The following is a 25,084-nucleotide window of genomic DNA, read 5'->3' on the forward strand; positions in this document are numbered from 1 at the left end:
TTTTTTTTTTTGTGAGGAAGATCAGCCCTGAGCTAACATCCATGCTAATCCTCCTCTTTTTGCTGAGGAAGACCGGCTCTGAGCTAACATCTATTGCCAATCCTCCTCCTTTTTTTTTTCCCCCAAAGCCCCAGTAGATAGTTGTATGTCATAGCTGCACATCCTTCTAGTTGCTGTATGTGGGACGGACGAGGCCTCAGCATGGCCAGAGAAGCAGTGCGTCGGTGTGCACCCGGGATCCGAACCCGGGCCACCAGTAGCGGAGCGCGCGCACTTAACCGCTAAGCCACGGGGCCAGCCCAATCTGCATTTCTTTAATGGATCTAAATGCATATTGTTCAACAGGCAGAGTTCTCTTAAAATCTAAGAATGCCTTTAACAACCTGAACAGCTGTGACTCTGAGATTGCCGTCCTCATGATCATACTTCTGAAACTATTGCTCATTATCTTCAAGTTACATTTATATAGCACCTATACATGATATGGAGTATATTTTTAAATATTTTTAATATGAAAAATTTCAAATATCAAAGTAGAGAGTAGGAACCTCAATGTACCCATCACTCAGCTTCAGTACCCGTCAGTATTAAGTCATATATTTCATCCATTTACCTCTCCTATTTTTTTTTTATTCTGGAGTATTTTTAAAGCAATACTTGGACATTGTTATTTCATGTGGTGGTTTTAAAGAATAGAACAGTCTCTATTCTCTGAAAGTTAACATTTGAATGTATTAATACAGGTACGTATATTAAGGGATTCAATTTAAAGTGTTGCAAACAGTGACAAATATCCATGATATGAAATGTATTAATGTTACACCTCAATATTACTTGTAAAACAAAAAGCTGGATTTGTGGTGCTGGTGAAGGGACAGATGAAATAGAAAAATTAAGGAAAGGGAGAAAATTGGGGGAAGAAAGTGACAACACAGAGAAACTAAAATGTAGGTCTGAGGGAAGGAAGTTTTTTTCTTAAAAAATAAACATTCACACTGGCAGAAGCCTTAACAACTTCACTGCATTTGCTCTAGAAAGCAAAAAAAAGAGATCAGGTAGTCGCTCCTAATTTAAAATTAATGACCCAGACCTGTGGTTGTTTTTGCTATTTTCAGTTCCTTGATGATGAAAAGAAATTTTAACTTTCCAAAATGCAATTGTACCTCAACACATGTTGATAATACTAACTCAGATTTAGGTGAAGAGAAATCCACTTCCATTTAAATAAAACCTTTTACAGATATACATATATGGAGTATTTTAGGTTTAGGCAAAAAAAATACTCATATAAATGTTTTCATTTTAAACACAATGTTTTTGGAGAATTTTTACCAAGAATAATGAGTAGAAATACAAATTTTAAAAGAATTAAAATAAACCTTGATTTCTTACCTGTTCCAATATCCCTCCTGACATTATCCACACCAACGTTTTTGTCAAGTGTCATTGAAACAATCTTGTTTTCTGATGGGCCTGCTGGTCTCTCCTTCAGCAACAAAGGAGTGCTGGAATTTGAAGTGCTCACTGTCTGACTTGCAATTTGATTTACTTTTGACCAAGGACTGGGGTCTAAAAAATTCATGTATACTGGAGTTTTCTCAGGTTTTTTATCTGAAGTTGAAAGATCAAAGACTGACCTTCCACGTCTGTTTACTAAATCTCCAGATGCTTCTATGTGAAATGAACATGATTCTTGCAGCTGGCCTTCATTGTACATTTTTCCTGAAACAATGTCATTTAATGACTCTCTTTTCTCTGTATTATTTAACAATGTATGCTGTCTTTCGTTAACAGTCACAAAAAGGAAGAGGTCATTTTTTGTGGCTTCAGCTATCTGATTGTCATCAATCTGACTCTCTTTCTTGGAAAACTGTATTTCTGTGGAAGTTTTCGTGTGAACAGCAGTTTGCATGTCTTTGGCTTGTGAAGCATGTGTATTTTCATTGTTAACCTGAAGATGGGAAGTGCTCGCGTTGTTTTCCAAATATCCCAAATGGTTCTTCAATGGACTGTTCTGCATATCATTCATATTTTTCCATATAGTTCCCTTCCCAGGGCTTGAGTTGGGTTTCACCAACATAGACATAACATTACCATTTTTATCTGAGTTCTTAAGTCCTTCCAGATTATCACTGCAAGTGGCTGATGAAGTAGGGCGATGGAGAGCTGTGTCACAGGGAGTCATCAGTTCAGGCTTCTCTGAAGTCTCATCATAGACTCGCTGACAATTGGAAGTTTGTTTAAATGGCAATATACCGTCACTGGTTTTATTTAACAGTTGTGTTTGTTTCATTTTACATCGTTTATCATCTAACATAACATTACGTGAATCCTCTAAACTATATTTCTGACACTGAACAGGATTCTTTTTTACATCTAGAGATGAATCCAGATCTGCTTTGGTTGGGTCATTATCTGTAATGTCCCTCTCTGTGGCATTTTGTTCATCTTCAGAAGCATCTTCTTTATGATCTGTATGGGGAGCCATCTCATTGAAGATACTGTTAAATGATGTTCTGTTAATTCCAGCTTCCAGATGGACATCTGCCTGGTGACGATCTAATCTTTCAGTTCTTTCTAGGTGTATATTTTCTGTTTTTATTGATATATCTGCCACTAAAAAAGAATTATTCAGTGATTTAAATTGTGTACATCCATTGTCTTTTCCCAAGCCCACCTTATCTTTTATTTCTCTAGCAATTGCTTTTCTCAAGCCAGTAATGTCCAAGCTTTGTCCTTGACTTATTAATTCTTTTTCTGTGCAGAGGGCTCTGCTCAGGGAGGTGTCCTTGTGATTTTCATCCCTAGGTACAGTATCAGTTTCATTGGAGCTTTTTTCAAAAAGCTGTAGATCTGTCATGATGAGAACACAATATTTATATTATACACTAAAGCCTGCTTTTATAAGACATATGTATTATCTATTTTTATAAAAAAATATTTTAAACATTTCATTGGCCAATTATTACACAAACAAAATGACACCAATTTTACCTGTTGATTCTCTTTATCGTAATAAGCATATATTTAGCATGCTAAAATATTTGGCTCTACCTATATTTTTATTTCATAACAGCAAAAGTATTTTTGGTTTAAAAAGGAGGAGTAAGTTGAGGGTATTACCAAATGGTTTTTATATCTCTAGTCTGTTGCTTCTTTTTGGGTACACAGTACAATTCCATATAAACACATAGCTGATTAGATAAAAATTAATTTATCCTAACGGTTACACTCTAATTTCTATTACTACCTAGATCCAGAAATTGCTAGCTGGTTTCTTCAAAACTAACAATCATCACTTTTTTATTTACTACCTTGTAAATATTTTTAAATTTTGAAATACTTCTGGGCATGTGTATAGACTATCTACTTAATCAAGACATTAATTTTATGCATCTAGGTTCTAACACCATAGATTTAAAAATTTCAGTACAGTCACAATAACCTAGAATACAAATTCCAGGGCTTGAAGGGTTTTTTAGTCCAATCATTCTCTCTACAACATCTCCACCAAGTGGTTGTTCAGCCCAGGTGTGAACACCTTCAAAACCGTCTTTAAAACAACTCTTTTTGAAGATGGACGAATTAGTAAATTATTTCAGTGGTTACAAAAAGGTCATTTGAACTAAGAAAAGTGTGTTTTAGGTCTGGTCATCAGAAGGTTATTAGTAGCCCAGAGAACATTCTCAGCAAAGCAGTGAAGGTAAAACCAAAATGCAAAAAGCCAAGGAGTGATGAGAAGGGGAAGCAGAAATGTATTTTTTTCCCCAAAAATATTTACTGTAAACAATAGCTCAAAGGAAGACTGTTTTGTTAAGACACATACAAATGAAAAAGTGAGTGTTTCTCCAACTACAGCACAAGGTTCTCAAAGCAAAGACTACTTGATACCCTGAAATGCCACAGAGGGCCTCCACAACGCTTTGGCAGGTCCTTTATTTGAGAGGAAAAAAAAACTCAATATACAAATTTGAAAGTATCAACATAATCTTAGGTTACCTTCAATGATTTCTTCTGTAAGTGGGTCTTCTTTCTTGTCCTCTTCTCTGTATTCAGTATCTGAACAAAAACTCCTGGTATTTTCTTCCCTTGTTTCTTGCCCAGAATTATATTTCTGTATGATGGTGTTTTCTGATTTTTCCATTGACATTTCACTGTTTTCAGTATTTACTTGTGGAAGATTCTAGTGTAAAATGGAAAAGATTCCTTTAATATAAAAGCAGATTATTAACAAGTATAAAACATCTGAAAAAACGTTGCTGGTAAAAGTAGAATCTGTGTTTCAATTCCACCAGCAATTTCTATTTGAAAGCCAAATGATTTTTTACTAAATTTAATATCTTTGTCTTTGTAACAAGATCACTTTTAAGTTCCTTTTGTATAGTCTGTCATATTTAAACAAAATGGAGACCCTTAGATGTTTTCAAACATGCGTTGCATTCCACATTATTATTATTATTATTTTTTTTTTTTGAGGAAGATTAGCTCTGAGCTAACATGTTGCCAATCCTCCTCTTTTTGCTGAGGAAGATTGGCCCTGGGCTAACACCCGTGCCCATCTTCCTCCACTTCATATGGGATGCCGCCATAGCATGGCTTGACAAGCAGTGTGTGGGTGTGCGCCAGGGATCCGAACCTGTGAACCCTGGGCCACTGAAGCGGAACGTGTGCACTTAACCACTACGCCACAGGCCCGGCCCCGCGTTCCACATTATTATGTAATACCACACATTATACGTAATAAAAGAGCCACTCCTTTATTCAAAGCAAGGTAGTCATGGCAGAAAACTGTTTTGAGTGTTTGGTATTTTTATGTATCTTTAAAATAGTGAATTCAGCATCCATTTATTCACCTTATATGTTGAGCACAGATAATGTAAAAGCACTACACTAGGTTTTGGATACAATGATGAACAAAACACAGTCCCTATCCTCAAAAAACTTACAGTCCACTGGGAAAGATGTGAAAAGAAATAACAGGCAACTCTAACATACATGGGGATAAGGAGGCACTCTAGGGAGAACAAATGCTTAAAAGCAAGCAAGATTGTAGTCTTTTCATGAAACTACTTGTGATTCCTTCAGCAAGAGCTCAGATGCTGCGACAAGAATGGAGAGAAATGCGGCTTGAGGTAAGCTAGGCCTGGGTCATTAAGGGCCTAACACAGAATGCCAAGGAGTTCCAACTCCACCAGGAAGACAGTGAGGAGTCACTGAAGGGTTTTAGACAAGGTGATTAATGTGATCTGACTGGAAAACCATTCTGGCTGCAGTACAAAGAACGGATTAGAGTAATGTTTTCCAAACTTCACTGATTAAACCCTGCAAGGAGAAATAAATATATTTCACAACACTATGAGCACACCAAAAAATACCTACTCTTAATGAGATATGTTCTAATGTTTTCTATGCTACTTATTTTATTTCATTTTTAAGAGAATGCTGGTCACAAACCACTAAACTAATTTCCATGAACCACGAATAGGTTGCACCTAGAAGTCTGAAAAACAGTGAATTAAAGGGAGATGACACATGAGACAGAAAGACACAACAGAAGAGAGCCACAGCAGTCCAGTTGACTTCAGTAATGGTGAAGAGTCATGAACAGATTCATGAATTATGAATTAATATCAATAGGACTTGGTGAATAATTAGATAGGAAGGCTGAGACGGGAGAGTTCAGATTGATATTCATAGAATTATTAGGGAAATGCAAATCAAAACCACAATGAGATATACCTCATGCCCGTCAGAATGGCAATTATTAAAAAGACAAGAAATAACAAGTGTTGAAGAGGATGTGGCAAAAAAGAAACCCTCATATACTGCTAGTGGAATATAAATTGGTGCAGCCACTATGGAAAACAGTATGGCGATTTCTCAAATAATTTAAAATAGAAATACCATATGGCCCAGCTATTCTACTTCTGGGTATTTATCCAAAGAATATGAAAACACTAATTCGAAAAGATACATGATCCTGTATGTTCATTGCAGCATTATTCACGATAGCCAAGACTTGGAAGCATCCTAAGTGCCCATCAACAGATGAATGGATAAAGAAGATGTAGTATATATATACAATGGAATACTACTCAGCCATAAAAAAAGACAAAATCGTGCCATTTGCAACAACATGGATGAACCTTGAGGGTACTATGCTAAATGAAGTAAGTCAGATGAAGAAAGACAATTACCATATGACTTCATTCATATGTGGAAGATAAACACAGATAGGGAGAACAGACTGATGGTTACCAGAGGGAAAGGGGGTGGGGGAGGACAAAATGGCTAAAGGGGCACATGTGTACAGTGATGGATGAAAACTAGACTGTTGGTGGTGAACACCATGCATCTATATAGAAATTGAAATATAATGATGTACACCTGAGATTTACACAATGTTATAAACCAATGTGACCTCAATTAAAAAAAAAAAGAAGACTGATTCACAGAGTTCAGACTAGGTACCGAGGTGACTCATTTATTGAGCTAGAAAACTGAAGGAGTAGCAGGTTGGCAGGAAAATATCATGAGTTCAGTTTGAACCTGTTGAGTTTGAAGAGTCAGTAAGACATCAGGTCACGAAGTCTAATGAACATCTGGATGGAGGAATGTTGAGCTTATCAGAGAAGCCTAACCTGAAGATGTGGATTTGAAAAGTACTGGGAGATAGATGGCAACTGAAGATGTATAAGCTGATGAGACTGATTAAGAAGAGTGTATTTTGAGAAGAAAAGAGGAGAAAGGATAAAATGCTAATGTAAATCCCCAAGGGAGAGGCAAAAGAAGAGACACTTGCAAAGGAGATTGAGAAAAATAGTATGGTAGTTACCAGGAGCTTTGGAGTTGGATAAATATGGGTTCAAATACTGGATTTAGTACTTATTAACTGTGAAATCCTAGAAGGATACTTATATTAGTTATCTATTGCTGTGTAACAAATTACCCCAAAACTCTGTGGTTTAAAACAGCAAACATTTATTTTCCCACAGTTTCAATGGATCAGGAATTCAGGAATGGCTTGGCTTGATGGTTCTGGCTCAAGTCTCTCATGAAGTTCTATGTGAAGATTAAATCCAATTATGTATATAAGGCAAATAAGCTCATGGTTGCTCAATCCATGGTAATAATAATAATAGCTATTATTATTACCACCTTAAGGAGAAGCCTGAGATGTAGGGAAAATAGCAGATGAGTGAAACATAATAGGGACAAGGGGAACAGGCATTCAAGAAGGAGACAGTCTCAAATGTGACAGAGGGACTGAAAAATGTTCACTGGATGGAGTAGAAGGGTGAAGCTAGACCGCCCTATGTTGAAGGATGAATGGGAAGTAAGGAAGTAAAGAATATGAATATAGACCACTTTTTCAAGAAACTTGGCTCTACAGGGGGAGAACAGACTTGTATTTAGAGATGGACAGGGGATCAAAAAAGATTTTTTGCTGTTTAATTTGTAAAATGGGAGAGACTTGAGCATGTTTAATTGTAAATGGGAATATATAAACTAACAAATTCCAAAAAGAAGAAATATAAATGACAAACATATGAAAATATGTTTAACATAATAAAAATGCAAACTTAAAACCACACATCTACGGACAGCTAATCTTCGATAAAGGAGCTAAGAACATACAATGGAGAAAGGAAAGTCTCTTCAATAAATGGTGCTGGGAAAACTGTACAGCCACATGCAAAAGAATGAACGTAGAACATCTTCTTTCACCATACACAAAAATTAACTCAAAATGGATCAAAAACCTGAAGGTGGGACCTGAAACTAAAACTCCTAGAAGAAAATATAGGCAGAACACTCTTTGACATTGGTCTTAGAGGGATCTTTTCGAATTCCATGTCTACTCGGACAAGGGAAACAAAAGAAAAAATAAACAAGTAGGACTTCATCAGACTAAAGAGCTTCTGCAAGGCAAAGGAAACCAGGATCAAAACAAAAAGAAAATCCACCAGCTGGGAGAAAATATTTGCAAATCGTATATCTGACAAGGGGATAATCCCCATAATATATAAAGAACTCACACAACTGAACAACAAAAAAACAACCCCATCAAAAATGGGCAGAGGGTATGAAAATTTTTCTAAAGAAGATATACAGATGGCCAATAGGCACATGAAAAGATGGTCAATCATCAGGGAAATGCAAATCAAAACTACACTAAGATATCACCTTACACCCATTAGAATGGCTATAATCACCAAGATAAAAAATAACAAAGGTTGGAGAGGATGTGGAGAAAAGGGAACCCTCATACACTGCTGGTGGGAATGCAAACTGGTGCAGCCAGTATGGAAAACAGCGTGGAGATACCTCAAAAAATTAAAAAGAGAAATACTTTATAATCCAGCTACCCCACTTCTGGGTATTTATCCAAAGAACTTGAAATCAACAATCCAAAGAAGCTTATGCACCCCTATGTTCATTGCAGCATTATTCACTATAGCCAAGAAATGGAAGCAACCCAAGTGCCCATAGACTGATGATTGGATAAAGAAGATGTGGTATATATATACACAATAGACTACTACTCAGCCATAACAAAAGACAAAATCATCCCATTTGTAACAACATGGATAGACCTGGAGGGTACTATGTTAAGTGAAATAAGCCAGACAGAGAAAGACAAAAACTGCATAATTTCACTCATGTGTGGAAGATAAACTAACACACGGACAGAGAGAACAGTTTGGTGGTTACCAGGGGGAAGGGGGTTGGGGGGTGGGCACAAGGAGTGAAGGGGTGCATTTATATGGTGACTGACAAATAATAATGTACAACTGAAATCTCACAATGTTATAAACTATTATGACATCAATTAAAAAACTGCAAACTTAAAACTGATAAAATAATAAAGACAGTCTGAGTATACAGGCATTGTTATATGTGGTTGGTGGGAGTATAAATTGGTGAACCTTTCTGGAAGGCAATCTGGCAATATGTAACAAAATTATAAATGAGCAAGCTCTTTGACCCAGCAATACCTACTCTGGAAATTTATCCTAAAGAAATAATCACAAAAGTACACAAAGACATTTGTACAACGATGCCCTATGATAGAGGGGTGGATAAATTAATTATGACATATCTCATTCACACAATGGAAATTGTGATATAGATCAATTTTTACTGACTTAGATATCCACTATTTAAGTTTAAAAAAAAAAGTTCCTCAAAAAGTTTAATGTAGAATTACTATATGACCCAGCAAATCAACTCCTAGGTATATGCCCCTAAAAGACAGAAAAAAGAGACTCAAACAGAGAGTTGTACACCAATGTTCGTAGCAGCATTATTCACAATAGTCAAAAGGTGAAAACCCAAGGGTCCACCAACAGATGAATGGATAAACAAAACATGGTCTATCCATACAATGGAATATTAATCTGCTATAAAAAGAATTAAGTTCTAACACATGCTAAAGCATGAGGGAACCTTGAAAACATTATGCTAAGTGAAATAAGTCAGACAAAAAGGACAAATATTGTACAATTTCACTTACATAAAATACATAGAATAGGCAAATTCATAGAGTCAGAAAGTAGGTTAGAGGTCACTAGGAGACGGGGAGAGGAGGAAATGGGGAGTTACTGGTTACTGGTTACACAGTTTCTATTTGGGATGATGAAAAAGCTTTGGAAATAGTGGTGATGACTGCCCAACATTGTACTTGTAATTAATGCCACTGAATTGTAATTAATGCACTTGAATTGTAATTTTAAATATAACCACTTTAAAATGGTAAGTTTTTTGTTACATATATCTTACCACAATAAAAGAAATTTCTAAATAAAACAAGCTAGAAAATACCAGAGAAAGTATGATTCTATTTTAGTTTCTAAAAAGTGCATGTGAATGAATGGCTACGTGTGTTTGTCTCTATACAAACACATGTATAGAAAAACTCTAGAAAGTCTTAAACAAAAATTTTAGCAATCACTATTTCTGGGTGGTGGGATTATGGATGATATTTCTTCTTTTAAATGTTTCTGTATTGTCTACCCTTCTTAAAATGAAAACATATGACAATCTGATTAAATAAAAGCTATTTTCAATTTAAAAGTAAATGAGTGCTAAACAATTTATTTTCATATGCAAGTCTATATTCATTTCTGTAAGCAATCAGATGCTGTAGGACTTACTTGCCATTTATCATTCTCAAGCTATGTTATAGTTATGAATATTAAAATGACAATAACTATCTCCTGCCTAGACTGCTGCAGTATTCTCCAAGCTGGCATTTCTGCCTTTAGTTTTGTCCCACTTGTCTACCCATATCATCACCCAAATGATCTTTCAAAAAAGTAAATCTGATCACTTGACTTTCCTGCTTAAAAACCTCAAACGGTAGAGTCAAGAACAAATTTCTACAAAGGGACTATACAGCCCTCTATAGGCTGTCTTCTGCCTGTCTTTTCAACCTCTTCTGCTACTCACTGCATAGCTAGCCTCCTACACTGCAGCCATGCTAACTACTTCTAGTTTCCACAATGAATAATGATATTTCACTTTTATGATTCTTTGCCCATTCTATTCCATCTAATTGAAATACTATCTCTGTCTGGAAAATTCTTACTTAACTTTTAACAAAGCTCAAAAGTGTCTCTGTGTGAGGTCTGCCTAGAGCAGCCCTCCTCACCTAAATAGAGCTGATCTCTCTTCCTTTGCGCCACGAGCAGCACACCCAGGATCTGCCACTGCTGAAACACTTGTCACACTACACTGCAATTGCTCTTCAACCTGTCTCTTCTACTAGATTGGAAATTCCTTGAAAAACCATGTGTGTCTTTTTCATTGTCATATTCTCATAATCTCCCAAGTGTGTGGCATATAGACAATACTCAGTAAATGTTTGTTGAATAAGTGCATAGATAAGAGAATGAAGTAAATGAATGAGTTAACAAGCACATGTATTAAGAATACCCAGGGCCGGCCCCGTGGCTTAGCGGTTAAGTGCGCGTGCTCCGCTACTGGCGGCCCGGGTTCGGATCCCGGGCGTGCACCGACGCACCGCTTCTCCGGCCATGCTGAGGCCGCGTCCCACATACAGCAACTAGAAGGATGTGCAACTATGACATACAACTATTTACTGGGGCTTTGGGGAAAAAAAGGAGGAGGATTGGCAATAGATGTTAGCTCAGAGCTGGTCTTCCTCAGCAAAAAGAGGAGGATTAGAATGGATGTTAGCTCAGGGCGGATCTTCCTCACAAAAAAAAAAAAAAGAATACCCACTCTACGAAAAAGACATGTACATGCAAAAATAAAAATACTTGCTTCAAGAAGGGCTAATCACAGAGCTCTTTAAGATGTTATACTTCCCTAGAACATTTAACATAAGATTTTTTTAAATTTAGACTTCTACTTCTAGCCATGCCAGAGTAACTGGCACTGGACTTGCTTTCCCACTATAAATAACTAGAAAACTGATATATATGAAACAACAGTTTTCAGACAACGGACTACATATAATGAAAAACCATTCTCTGAGAGAAACGGGAAAAAATGAGACGAACCCTATAATTACTCTGCCTTTTGCCTGGAGACACTTTCTGCACCACAAACTGCACCATCTTGTTTTGCGAGCGAGATTACCAGGAGTAATCTCACAAAGCAAGAAGGTCTCACTGAGTTGGAAAGACAAAGATCAGAGTTTGGGGAGGCTGAGGTGGCAGCAATTTGTGAGGCAAAGTACTGAAGATAAGAGAGCTATGCAGAAAAAGAGCCCCAGAAATCTGCATATTCAGTCTGTTGCTGAATTTTAAGCTGAACACATGTGGAGCAAAAGTCCACAAGGACTTACAGGGGAGCTGTAAACTGAACAATTCCCAGAGCTCCCACAGGCAGGGGGAATGTCTGAGTTCCAACCAGCCAGTGTGGAAAGACTTTGTTGAACACCTGGACATTCTATAAATACCCCTGAAGGATCACACCTTCTAGTAGGTATGAACTAGCCCTAGAGTAAAGGCTATTCTAGATTCACCCTTAAATTTAAAATTAAGCTTTAAAAGGATGAAGCTTATCTGCAAGTAATTTTTAACTGCCTGTCAAACTTCAACCCTTTTTTTTGTGAGGAAGATCGGCCCTGAACTAACATCTGCCAATCCTTCTCTTTTTGCTGAGGAAGACCGGCCCTGGGCTAACACCCATGCCCATCTTCCTCCACTTTATATGGGACGCCACCACAGCATTGCTTGACAAGCAGTGCATTGGTGCACGCCCGGGATCCGAACTGGCGAACCCCAGGCTGCCACAGCGGAGCACGCACACTTAACCACTTACGCCACCGGGCCAGCCCCAAACTTCAACACTCTTGAAAGGAAAACAAGGAAATGTAGCAGTGAGTAATATTTAAAAATTCAAAATGTTCTAATTCAATAAAAAATTACCCCACAGGTAGAGAAGCAAGACAGTGTCACCTTTTATAGACAGGAGAAAAATTAGTCACTAGAAACAAACACAGAAATGACAAGAGATGATGGAATCAGCAAAGAAATTTTAAAACAGCTGTTATAAATGTTCAAGGATTTAAAGGACAACATGAATATAATAAAGAAAAAAATTAAATATACCAAAAAAAAAAAAAAAAGAACCAGGTGGAAATTCCAGAGATGAAATACATAGTATCTGAAATAAAAATTCACTGGATAGGCTTAATGGCAGATTAGACACTTTTAGAACAAAAGATAAATGAACTTCAGGATATGACAACAGAAACAATCCCAATGGAAGTAGAGAGAGAAAAAAGTAACATGCGGGACATGGGACACCATCAAGCAGTCTAACATGTATAACTGAAGTTCCACAAGAGAAAAGAAAGGGGATAGAAGAAAATGTTTGAAGAAACAATGACCAAAAGTTCTCCAAATCTGATGAAAACTATGAATCCACAGATTCAAGAAACTCAATAAATCCCAAGCAAGATATGCACAAAGAAAACCACACCACGGTACATCAGAATCAACTGCTGAGTCACAAAAGGAAGTCGTGAAAGCAACTAGAGATAAACAGATACTTATAAAAAGGGATATAAATATAATATGTAAAGACTTCTTGCCAGAAGCAATGTAAGCAAGAAGACAATGGAATGGCATCTTCAAATTAATGAAAAAAAAAAAAAAACTGTCCATCTAGAATTTTATATTCAGTGAAACTAGCCTTAAAAAATTAAGGAGAAATAAACACTTTTCGGACACAAAAAAGCTGAGAGAATTTCTTACCAGTAGATGTGTACAAAAGGAAATATTAAGGGAAGTTCTTCAAGCTGAAGGAATATGATACTAGGTGGAAAACTGGATCTACACAAAGGAATGAAGAGTGCCAGAAACAGCAAATATGAGTGAATATAAAAGACATTTTATCTAATTCTTAATTTTCTTACCAGGTAATTTACAGTTTAAAGTAAAATAAATAACAATATATGGGGGAGCTTATAACATATGCAGAAGTAAAATGTATGACAAAAATAACACGAAGGATGAGAAGGAGCTAATGAGAACACAGTATTGTAAGTTTCTTACCTAATCAGAGAATTTGGTATATTATTTGAAAGCAGACTATGACAAATTAAACTGTGGAAAATGGTTGGCAAACTACGGCCAGTGGGCCCAATTGGCCTACTGCCTGTTTTTAGAAATATAATTTTATTGGTATACAATCACACCCATCTGTGAATGAACTTAACGCCCCTGAACTATAAACATAAAAATGGTTCAAGTAGTAAATTTTATGTTATGTATATTTTACCACAATAAATACAAAAAAATAGTTCTCAAAGAGAGAAAAAGGCTTCCTCATACTATTACTCAACATAAAGAAAAGAAAATATGAATAGTCCCATAAAAAAGTTACAGGATGAAAAAGATACATAATACAAATACTAATCATAAGAGATGGAGTAGCTGTGTTAATATCAGACAAAACAGCCTTTGTGACAAGAAGTATTACTAAGATAAGAATGAACATTTCATAATGATAAAAAGATCAATTAATCAGGAAGTCATAACAATCATAAATTTATATATACCTAATAACAGGGCTTAAAAACACAAGAAGCAAAAACAGAACTGAAAAGAGGAAGAAAAATTCACAGTTATAATGAAAGATTTCAATAGTCTTCTCCCACTAATTGATAGAATAAGTACAGAAAAGAACAAGAACAAGTGCAACAAAAAAATCAGTAAGGACAGAGAAGACTTGAACATCATCATCAACCAACCTGACCTAACTGACATTTATAAAACATTGAACATACCAACAGCAGAATACACATCCTTTTCAAGCACACACGAAATATTCACCAAGACAGACAATATGTTTGGCCAAAAAGCAAATTTAATATATTTAAAAGGATAAAAGTCTTACAGAGAATGTCCTCGGACCACAGCCAAATTAAATTTGAAATCATTAACTGAAAGATATCTGGAAAATTCTCAAATATCTGGAAATTAAACAACATAGTTATAGGTCACACCCATACCCATGGGTCAAGGAAGACCTCACAAGAAAAATTTTAAAATATGTTCAACTGAATAATAATGAAAACACTACATATCAGAATTTGTGGGATGAAGCTAAAGCAGAGCTTAGAGGAAAATTTACAGCTTTAAATGCTTATATTAGAAAAGAAGAAATGCCAGTAATCAATGATCTAAGTTTCCATCTCAAGTAGCTAGAAAAAGAATAGCAAATTTAATCCAAATTAAGTAGAATGAAGGGAATAATAAAGTTAATAGCAAAAGCCAGTGAAATAGTAAATGAACAAACACGAGAGGGAAATCAATGAAGCCAAAACCTGGTTCTTCGAAAAGACCAATAAAATTGAAAATCTCTAGCTAAACTGATCAAGAAAAAAGAGAGAGAGAGGGAGGGAGGGAGGAAGGGAGGGAGAGAAAGGAAAAATAAAGAAGACACAAATTACCAATATTATGAAAGAGGGGACATCAATATAGGTCCTACAGAGAAATATAATAATAGGGAATATTATGAGCAACTCTTTGCCAATAAATTTGACTACTTAGACGAAAAAGATGAGTTCCTTGAAAGACAAAAATTACCAAAACTGTATGGGGGTCTCCAAGACGACCCCCAGGTTTGGTGATTTGTTAGGAAGACTCACAAGACTCAATATATAGTCGTACTCATGAAAGCAAAATCAGTAGAGGGAAAAGGCACATAAGGTGAAGTCTAGGGGAACCAGGCACAAGCTTCCTCGAGTCCTCTCCCAGTGGAGTCACAGAGGACATGCTTCACTCCTGCAGCAATGAACTGTGACAACACATGTGAATTACTGTCTATCACGGAAGCTCAAGAGAGACTCAGTGCTCAAGGTGTTTTTGGGTGCTGGTCACACAAGGACCCTCTGCCTAGCACGCACCAAAACTCCAGACTCTCAGAAAGAAATCAGATGTTCAGAATAAACTACACTGTTTGACTAACAGTTTAGGCGCAATGAGCCACTCCTGTCAGTCAGGAAATGGTGGTGACCCTCTCCAAACCCAAGTTTCCAGCTATCAGTCAGGGGCTGACTTTATCAGCAGGCCTTTCGAAGGATAGCATTCATAGGCCTGCCATGTTAACTATTCTCTGCACACCAACACAAGGAGAAACTGAGAATCTGAATAGCCCTATAAATAACGTAAATACTGAATTTGTTATTAAAAATATTCCCACAGGGGCCGGCCCCGTGGCGTAGCGGTTAAGTGCGTGCGCTCCGCTACTGGCAGCCCAGGTTCAGATCCCGGGCGCGCACTGACGCACCACTTCTCTGGCCATGCTGAGGCGGCGTCCCACATATAGCAACTAGAAGGATGTGCAACTATGATGTACAACTATCTACTGGGGCTTTGGGGAAAAAAAAGGAGGAGGATTGGCAATAGATGTTAGCTCAGAGCCAGTCTTCCTCAGCAAAAAGAGGAGGATTAGCACAGATGTTAGCTCAGGGCTGATCTTCCTCACAAAATAAAAAAAAAAAATTCCCACAAAGAAAAAGCCCAGATAGGGTCACTGGTGAACTCTAATATTTAGTAAAGAAATAATACGACTTCTACGCAATCCTCTTTCAGGAGGAGGGAACACATTCTAACTCAGTTTATGAGGCTAGTATTACTCTGATACAAAAACCAGACGAAAAGAGTACAAAGAAAAAAACAAACAAAACCTACAGATCAGTATTCCTCATCAATGCAAAATCCTTAACATAGTATTAGCAAATCAAATCCAGCCATATATAAAAAGGATAATACATATCCCAGGAACGCAAGGTTATTTTAAATTTGGAAATCAATTAATTGGTTAATATTAACATACTAACAGAAGGAAAAAAATATGATCTCAATAGATACAGAAAAACCATTTGACAAAATTTAACACTCATTCATGATAAAAACTCAGCAAACTAGGAATAGAAGGAAACTTCCTCAAACTGATAAAGAGCATATACAAAAAACCTACAGCTAACATGATATGAAATGGTGAAAGACTAAATATCCTCTGAGATGAGGAGCAACGAAAGCATGTCCACTCTCAACTTTTATTCAACATTGTACCAGAGGATCCTAGCTAGCACCGTAAGTTGAGAAAAAAATAAAATGCATACAAAGCAAATAGAAGAAAGTAAAACTGCCTTAAATTTGCAGATGACATGATTATGTACATAGAAAACCCCAAAGTTTGACCAAAAAACTACTGAAACAAAAGTTAATTTAAAAGGTAATAGGATACGAGGTCAATGTACAAAAATAAATTTTACTTCTATATCTTAGCAAGGAACAATCATAAAAATTGATTTTTAAAATACTGTTACAGTAGGATCCCAAAGCACGAAATATTCAGGGACAGATTTAACAAAATATTTGCAAGATTTATACAATGAAAACTACAAAACATTTCTGAGAGATATTAAAGAATATCTAAATAAATGTAATGATATGCCATGTTCATGAATTGGAGGACTTGATATTGTTAAAATGTTAATTCTTTGCAAATTAATCTATAGATTCAACACAATCCAAATCAAAATCCCACAGACTTTTTTTTTTTTTGAGAAATTGACAAACTGATTCTAAAAGTTATATGGAAATGCAAAGGACTTAGAAAAACCAAAACAGTTTTGGAAAAAAACAGCAAAATTAAAGAAATTATACTACCACATTTTAAGACTTCTTATAAAGCTATGTTAATAAAGACAGGTTATATGGGCTTAAAGACAGACACATAATCAATGGAACATAATAAAGAGTCTAGAAATAGACCCATATATATTTGGTCAGCCCTGGTGGTCTAGTGGTCAAGATTTGGCGCTCTCACCACTGCGACCCAGGCTCATTTCTGGTCAGGGAACCACACCACCCGTCTGTCGATTGTCACACTGTGGCAGCTATGTGTTGCTGTGATGCTGAAAGCTCTGCCACCGCTATTTCACATACCAGCAGGGTCACCCATGGTGGACAGGTTTCAGCGGAGCTTCCAGACCAGACAGACTAGGAAGAAGGACCTGGCCATCCAACTTCTGGAAAAACTGGCCATGAAAACCCTATGAATAGCAGGGGAGCATTGTCTGATGTAGTGCCAGAGGTGAGAGGATGGCGCCAAAAGACCCAGGCAGGGTTCCCTCTGCTGTACAGGGGTGCTAGGGGTTGGAATCCACTTGAGGGCACTAACAAAAATATTTGGTCAATTGATTTTCAAAGAAAGTTTCAAAGAAAGTACCAAGGTACAATGGGAGAAAAAATAGTCTCTTCAATAAATGCGTGTGCTGAAACAACTGGAAAGCCACGTCCAAAAAATGACCCCCAATCCTTATGTCATACTGTACACAAAAATTAACTAAAAATCTATAATAGAGTACCTGCTTAAACTCATTTTTCAAAAGTTGAGAAACTGAAAATATAAAGCAGGGAGAAAATCATCAGTGACAGTTCTAATTTCTTTAACAGTTTGTACCCCCAACATACTTGAATTTTACCTGAAATTTCTTGTCTTCCTCAAACTTTTTCTGATCGCATAATTCGTTGTAATGTTCTTCTAACTTAATATGAGTTTCTTTAAGTGATGATAACTCATTTTTAATTTTATTAATTTCATCATTAAGTTCTTCAACCTAATAAAAAATTTAACCAAAATGAGTAGGTAAATAAACGTGTTTTGTATGAAAATACTTCATTAACACAAGTTTTAGGAAAAAGTAAAAAATGAAAACCCCAAAGTAACTACCAATATCAAGAGCTGCCATATACTGAATTGTGCTGAGTACTTAATAAACATAATTTCATACTCATAAAGGTCCTATGAAGTATTTTTTCTTCTTTTTCTTTTCTTTTTTTTTTTTTTTGGTGAGGAAGATTAGCCCTGAGCTAAGATCTGTTGCCAATCCTCCTTTTTTTGCTGAGGAATATTGGTCCTGGGCTAACATCTGTCCCCATCTTCCTCTACTTTATATGTGGGATGCCTGCCACCGCGTGACCTAATAAATGATGCGTAGGTCTGTGCCCAGGATCCAAACCCACGAACCCCAGGCCGCCGAAGCACAGCACACCACTGGGCTGGCCCCCTATGAAGTATTTTTAATCCCCAATTTATAGGTGAGAAATGTCAGACTTGAAGACATTAAGTAACTTGACTAAGATCAGGTCCATAAAAGTAGTAGTCAGGACTCAACTCCAAAGCAAAATCTAGGGGTTGTGTTCTTAATTACTACAATTAAACCACCTCTTGTTACAAATGAGAAATTTATTTTTAAGCATAAAAATTCTATAAAGGTTACACCTTCATTGCTTTCTTGAAGTTTTATTTTCTTGTTGCAAATTAGATATATGGATTTTAACTCGACTGGATGAAGTGTAGTACTGAGCACCAAGCAGTACAATAGAAGCTGATAGGTCAGCCTAATATTTACATCTATACACTGGGCTTTCACTGACAATAAAATTGCATAATCTTGTTCTTGAGGGAGTACTCTTTCATGGGAACCTCACATATGAGACAAAGAGTAAGTTCCACTGAGGAGAAAAATACTCTTTTGTCATGAAAGATTATAAAGTTTCTCTTGGATAATCTTAAAACTACTAAAAACGCCACAAATGCATGTACTATTCCTTATAGAGGCTAACAGACATGAGCTCACCTATTACTTTCCCTCCATCTCTTCTATTTTTAAGCATCTTTCAGTCCATCTCTGCAAGGTGCTTCTTTTCCAAGGCTCAACTCTCCCTGTGTTCTTATCCCCTGGTTTCCCTGAGAGCCTGGCTCCAGTAGTGATCTCTCTCCTGCCTGTTCACATCTTTCCCACTGTACCAGCATGTTCTCCTCAGCCCACAAATATGCTCTTCTCACATTCCTCATTTTTTTTCTCCTTGACCCAATTACTCGGTCTCTCTCACTTCTTAAAGTCCCACACTTGCTGCTTTAAAAGTCTAACCTCCTATCAGCCCTTAACAACCTGACTTCTGCCCTCCTTGTTCTACTGATTTTTTTTCTCAGATGTCACCTGCCAATTAGCAAAAGGATTTTTTCCAAGTATAATACCATTTAACAGCTCTGTAGCACGACTATGTTGACTACCTGTGCTTGAAAGAACCTCTTTTCTCTGCTTTCATGGTACTACTCTCTGTCCTCCTACCTTTCTCACATTCTTACCAGGTCCTCCCTCCCCTCCTGCCCCAACACACACACACACACTAACCACTCACAAAATGCTGAGATTCTCCAAGGCTCTTCTTTAACCTTCTTCTCTTCAAGTCCTCCATCCCTTCCATAGACAATCTTATTATAGCTATACCTTCAAATTTCATCTTTATGCCAATAAATCTGAAATCTATGTCTCGTCTCCCAACCTTTCTCCTAAGATTAGATTCACATTTCCAAATGTATGGTGTGCATTTCAAGCTAAATGTCCTGCAGGCACCATAAATTCAACAGTTCCAAAATTAAACTCATTATTTTCATCCACCAAATCTGCTTCTCCTTTCACATTCCTTATGTCAGTTAATGACATTATTATTCTACTAGTTATACTATTCTCAGACTCTCATACTGGACTTTTTCCCCTTCTAATACTCAGTATGTAGAAAATGCCACTAATCCCACCAATTCTACCTCCAAAATGCTTCCTGCATCTATCTCTTTTCTCTGCTCTCACTACTATTGCCCTAATTCACACCCTCATAGGCTCACGGTTAGATTATTTGCAATATTCTTCTTACTGGTCTTTTTCCATAAAGCCACCCTCTATACAGCTGCCAGAGTTATTTTTATTTCTCTTTTTTTGTTGCTGTGAGGAAGACCAGCCCTGAGCTAACATCCGATGCCAATCCTCTTTTCTTTTCTTTTTTTTTTTTTTTCCTGCTGAGGAAGATCGGCCCTGGGCTAACATCCATGCCCATTTTCCTCTACTTTATATGGGACGCTGCCACAGCATGGCTTGACAAGGGGTGCACCAGTGCACGCCCAGGATCCGAACCTGTGAACCCTCAGGCCACTGAAGCAGAGCGTGCACACTTAACTGCTGCGCCACCGGGCCGGCCCCATAAGAGCTATTTTTCTAAAATACAGATCCGACTATGTTATTTCTCTGCTTTAAAATTCTCAATGGCTTCCCATTACTTATAAAATTCAACTTCTTTATTAAGGAACGCTTCAGAAGGTGATCTCAATCTATCTTCGAATGTCACATCCCACATATCCTATGCTTATTCAAATCAGACTATTTTACCACCCTTGAAAATGAAGTTTCATAGCCCCATGATTTTTCCCATTCTTTCTTAAATGGAATGCCAACAGGATGGAATGGGAAATGTAGGAAATGGGCACCTACTGCCTGCTGAAACCCTATTCATCTTTCAAGGCCAAATTCTAGTGTCATCTTTTCTCTAAAACTTTCTCCAACCTAGATAAACGACGTGGCTTATTTTTTGCTTTCATAGGAATTTGTTAATGCTACTAAAAGCACTCCATGCTATTGTGGTTAATTTCCTAGTTATCTGTCCCTTTGCGAGTGTAAGTTCTTTATTAATCTTTGTATTCAAGGCATCTTTGAAAATCCAATATTTAGAACAGTGCCTAACACATGAAAGATGCTCAACAAATGTTGTGAATCGAGTTTGTTTTGTGATCCCCCCCCTTCCCTGAATAATTCCTGAACATCCTCATTTATTGTCTTTTTGTCTATACATATCCACTGGCTATATAACTAGCCAAATGAAAACAGATATACATAACACTGTTCTTTATAATATTTCAATGAATTTTAAATATATTGTCTAATAATATTCACTAAGTTCTATTTGTACAGTATTTTCTTTCACTGTTTTTTTTTTTTTGAAAACCAGCATTTATATGATTCCATCTTATTTTTGTATCTTTTTTTAAGCCATCTTGATGCAATCTCAGTAGCAATACTATAATTGTCCTTCATTGAAGAATGGTGAAAAACTTACAAAGAGAAATACAATTAAAGAGCACATCTGACCTCCCATGCAAGAAAACTCTAATAGAACCAAAGCAGCTTTTTCTTATTTAACTATGTTCTGTTTAGTACTAAAGCACATGGAAGTGAAATGATTATAGAAGCTAAAACTCCTAGGACAAAACCAATTTTATTCAAATTTATAGATTGAGGCCTTACCAGTGAAACTGAATGCTTATTTTTCTTAATTCAATTCATTTTTTTCCTGGGGGAGGGGCATGGTTGTGGTCTCAACAGGAAAAATGAACGTTTAAATCTTCTTAGCTCAACTAATCTTTTTTTCGGCATGGTTGGCATATTTAAATTTATATTCCCTTTTCACTTGATAGTTTTCCGTATCCTGACTACCATTTCCATGGTCTTTTAAACATCAGGAATGAGAAGGAAGTATTGGGGTGCAATGTGAATTAGCTAAAGCTAAACTAAGCATATTACTATGCTTGTTGCTTACAGAAGAACTTTATCTGTATAGAGATAATTAGGAATTTTTTAGTATTCTGATACAATTAATTACAAAATATTTTTTGAGATTTGGGTAAAGCTTATCAAATGCATCAGTAAAGACTTGATCTCTCCAAAATACAAATTAAGAGAACACGTTAGCTGCAAATGAATTGAAAAATCAAGAGTTACTTATATAACAATTTTATCAAACAAAATCATCTACAGAAAATGTTATCAAGCTGGTATTTAGATATATATCATATTAATAAAGTATTAGAATAATACAGTATAATTAGTCTAATAGTCTAAAATATAATCTCACTTTCCCAAAATATAGCTTTCATAAACTCATAAATAGCAACTCTCTATTGTGTTAATTCTTTTAAAGAATTGAAAAGCAATAAAAATAGATATTAAAATAGAAGAATCAATTTTGGGATCCACCATCTTTAAAGTGAACCTTTATATTTCACAACTTTAATTTACATCATTTTACACTTTTATTATCTACTTCACTGAAATTAAAATTTAGTATAAAATAAACCAAGGTGGTTTAAGGAAATAGCCATGTTTATAACATATCAACTTTTATGATAAAATGTTAACACTATAGAACTCAACTACTGTATACATGTTCCAAACATGGCTTTAATACATCTCAACAAAACTGCTGAGGAAGCTAAATAAATCGGCTAACAATAGTACCTATGTAATTCTTTATTCTCATCATTTACTAAAATACTATGCAATAGCTTTATGAAAAGGTAAATTAATTTTTCTTTGTCACATATGGGAAATCAAATTTTATATATATATATATAAATACACACATGTACGTGTATGGTTTTTCACACATGAAAGCACTACAGAAAATTTTATTAAATTTAGCTTTTAAAAAGCATTCACTTCTTGGAAATATAAGTGCAAAAAGAAAATGTCTCTGACTTTACTCCTATATTATTTTTGCAATATTTTCTTAGCATTTAATAGTTATTTTAAACATCTACAACTATTTAAAATATTTTAATATTTTATTATTTAATAAACCTACATGCTTTTTCCAAGTTCCTAGTGCTTTCTCATGCTCATTTTGAAGATTGAGGAACTTTTCTTCATTTTCTTTTACCTTCTCCCTTTGCAGCTCATTATCTCTTTCAAGGGTCTGCAATAAAATTAATTATCCAAAAAATAATCAATACCACATTAATGAATTTTGATGTGTTTTATGTTGCTTGGACCTTTGCTTCTAACACGCTGAAAGTGCCACACAGATCAGTGATAACGTGCTATCTCAACAATCACTTTCATAAATTAACAGAAAGGTGCTTATAGTTTAGTTAACAGGAAATAGGGGGAGGTTAGGAAAAAGAAATGGCTATAAAAGGGTATAAAAACATTGCCATTATTCAGTTTCACTGCATAAGTTTTAATGTACTGAAAAAGTAATATAAAGTACAGCACTGAAAAATATGAAATGTAGCATAATCCAGCCTAACCCTATGAAAAAATTTTAACTACCACAGAACATTTTTTCTGTATGTGTTTACTTTAGAAATTAACTGGCTAGAAAACCCTTAAATACAATCTTAATTTTTAATTTCAAATTAATACTTTTTAGTAGAGCTTCAATATTTACCATATTAACTTATTACTTCATAAATTAACATAATACAGTCACTAGCACACTACCCTCTCCCCCCAAAAAAAACCTTTAAAGAGTAAAAATACTACTAAGTGTTTTCTAAGACAAGGGTTTTAAAGCTATTAAATCAGTGTCACCAATATTATTAGATTTCTTCAATGTCTGCTGATAATCCAAGTAAACTTCTGTAAAAAGGTAAATAGTAAGAACTCTACCTACATGTCTGATACCTCTGGAATTTTCAAGTTCATTTGTTTATTACTATCAAACCTATGTCCATTCAGGGTAAACACTTCAAGCCACACAAAGGATATAAGAAGAAAACGTAAAGTTTTCCTCTCATCAGTTCTCCAGTTCTCCCCAGGAGTAATCACTTAGCAGTTTCTTGGCCTTCCAGAAACTGTCTCTAAGCATACAAGTACATAGAACATGTCTTTTTAAATACAGATGAGACCATATCATACATACCATGTTATTCTGCAATCTGTTTTTAAGAAACGAATAACATGTCTTGTTCACTGTTCATATCATTAAATATAGATCTATCTCATTTTAAAGGATCCATAGTATTCCATCTATTTAGAGTTCTCAATTATATCTAGAATATCAATATGCAAAGACATAATTATGCAAAATTATGGAAGCATCTAATAAAAAAACAGCTAATAAAAAAATCTAAAAAAACATTTTACGATTTTAACATGAAGATTCTCCTCTAGCTCATAAAGAGCTATGCACTTTAAGAGTACTAAATGAATACCTATTTTGATTGCCTCTATTTCAGAATAATGTAAATATTTTTACAGAAGTCGTGTTTTCTTCTTAATTTATAGGTACATATAATAATAGGGCAATTTCTGAATATTTACAATGGTGTATATTTAATAGATGCTTAGTACTTTAACATTCTGACAAATATTTTACAGTGTCTATTTATATTGATAACACTATATTTTGGGAGATAAACAAAAGCTTAGAGGAGACACGGGAGAATGTGCCACAGTCTCTATCCTGGTAACAATAAATGACCAAGAGCATTATGTTCTTAAAACAGTGTATTAGATATGTCAGTCATTTCCTGTCCCTACCCATACCCCCATGTAAAAGAAACTTCCTACATCGGGCATTCTCTCAGTTTCTGTTTTTTGGAGATATTCCATCCTTCCATTACAATTTGGACCTATTGCTCTTTCCATCTGCTACACGGCTCAGGTTCTCTCTGAGGACTTCCTTCTCTCTTCTGGATAGGTCTCTTGTTTCCTAGACATTATGGTTCCCTCTTTCCTGGTGTATCTCCTTGTCTTGGTAAAGCAAACTTTGTATTACTTCTTGATAAAGGAGGCATAGATAGTACATTTTTTGAGACCCCGTGTGTCTGAAAATATCTTTATTTTACCAATACTTAATAATTTGTTTGGCTGAATGCAGTACAAGTCTGCTCTGGAAATCAATTTCTCTCCAATCTCTAAAAGCATAGTTCTATTATCTTCTACCTTCCAGTGTCACCAATGAGAAGTATGAGC

General features: G+C 35.8%; 1 protein-coding gene across 1 annotated transcript in view; it reads right to left on the reverse strand.

The window, feature by feature from the left end:
• Window positions 1-25,084, reverse strand: part of CCDC73 (coiled-coil domain containing 73) — a 121,948-nt gene that overhangs the window by 1,243 nt on the left and 95,621 nt on the right. The window contains exons 12-15 of the mRNA XM_058546199.1: window positions 22,971-23,081; window positions 17,978-18,112; window positions 4,000-4,183; window positions 1,393-2,853 (exon numbers count right to left, since the gene is read on the reverse strand). Coding sequence (XP_058402182.1) covers window positions 1,393-2,853; window positions 4,000-4,183; window positions 17,978-18,112; window positions 22,971-23,081 — 1,891 coding nt within the window. The remainder of the gene's footprint in view (window positions 1-1,392; window positions 2,854-3,999; window positions 4,184-17,977; window positions 18,113-22,970; window positions 23,082-25,084) is intronic.

Source organism: Diceros bicornis, chromosome 7 (assembly GCF_020826845.1).
Source record: "Diceros bicornis minor isolate mBicDic1 chromosome 7, mDicBic1.mat.cur, whole genome shotgun sequence".
Lineage (NCBI taxonomy): Eukaryota > Metazoa > Chordata > Mammalia > Perissodactyla > Rhinocerotidae > Diceros > Diceros bicornis.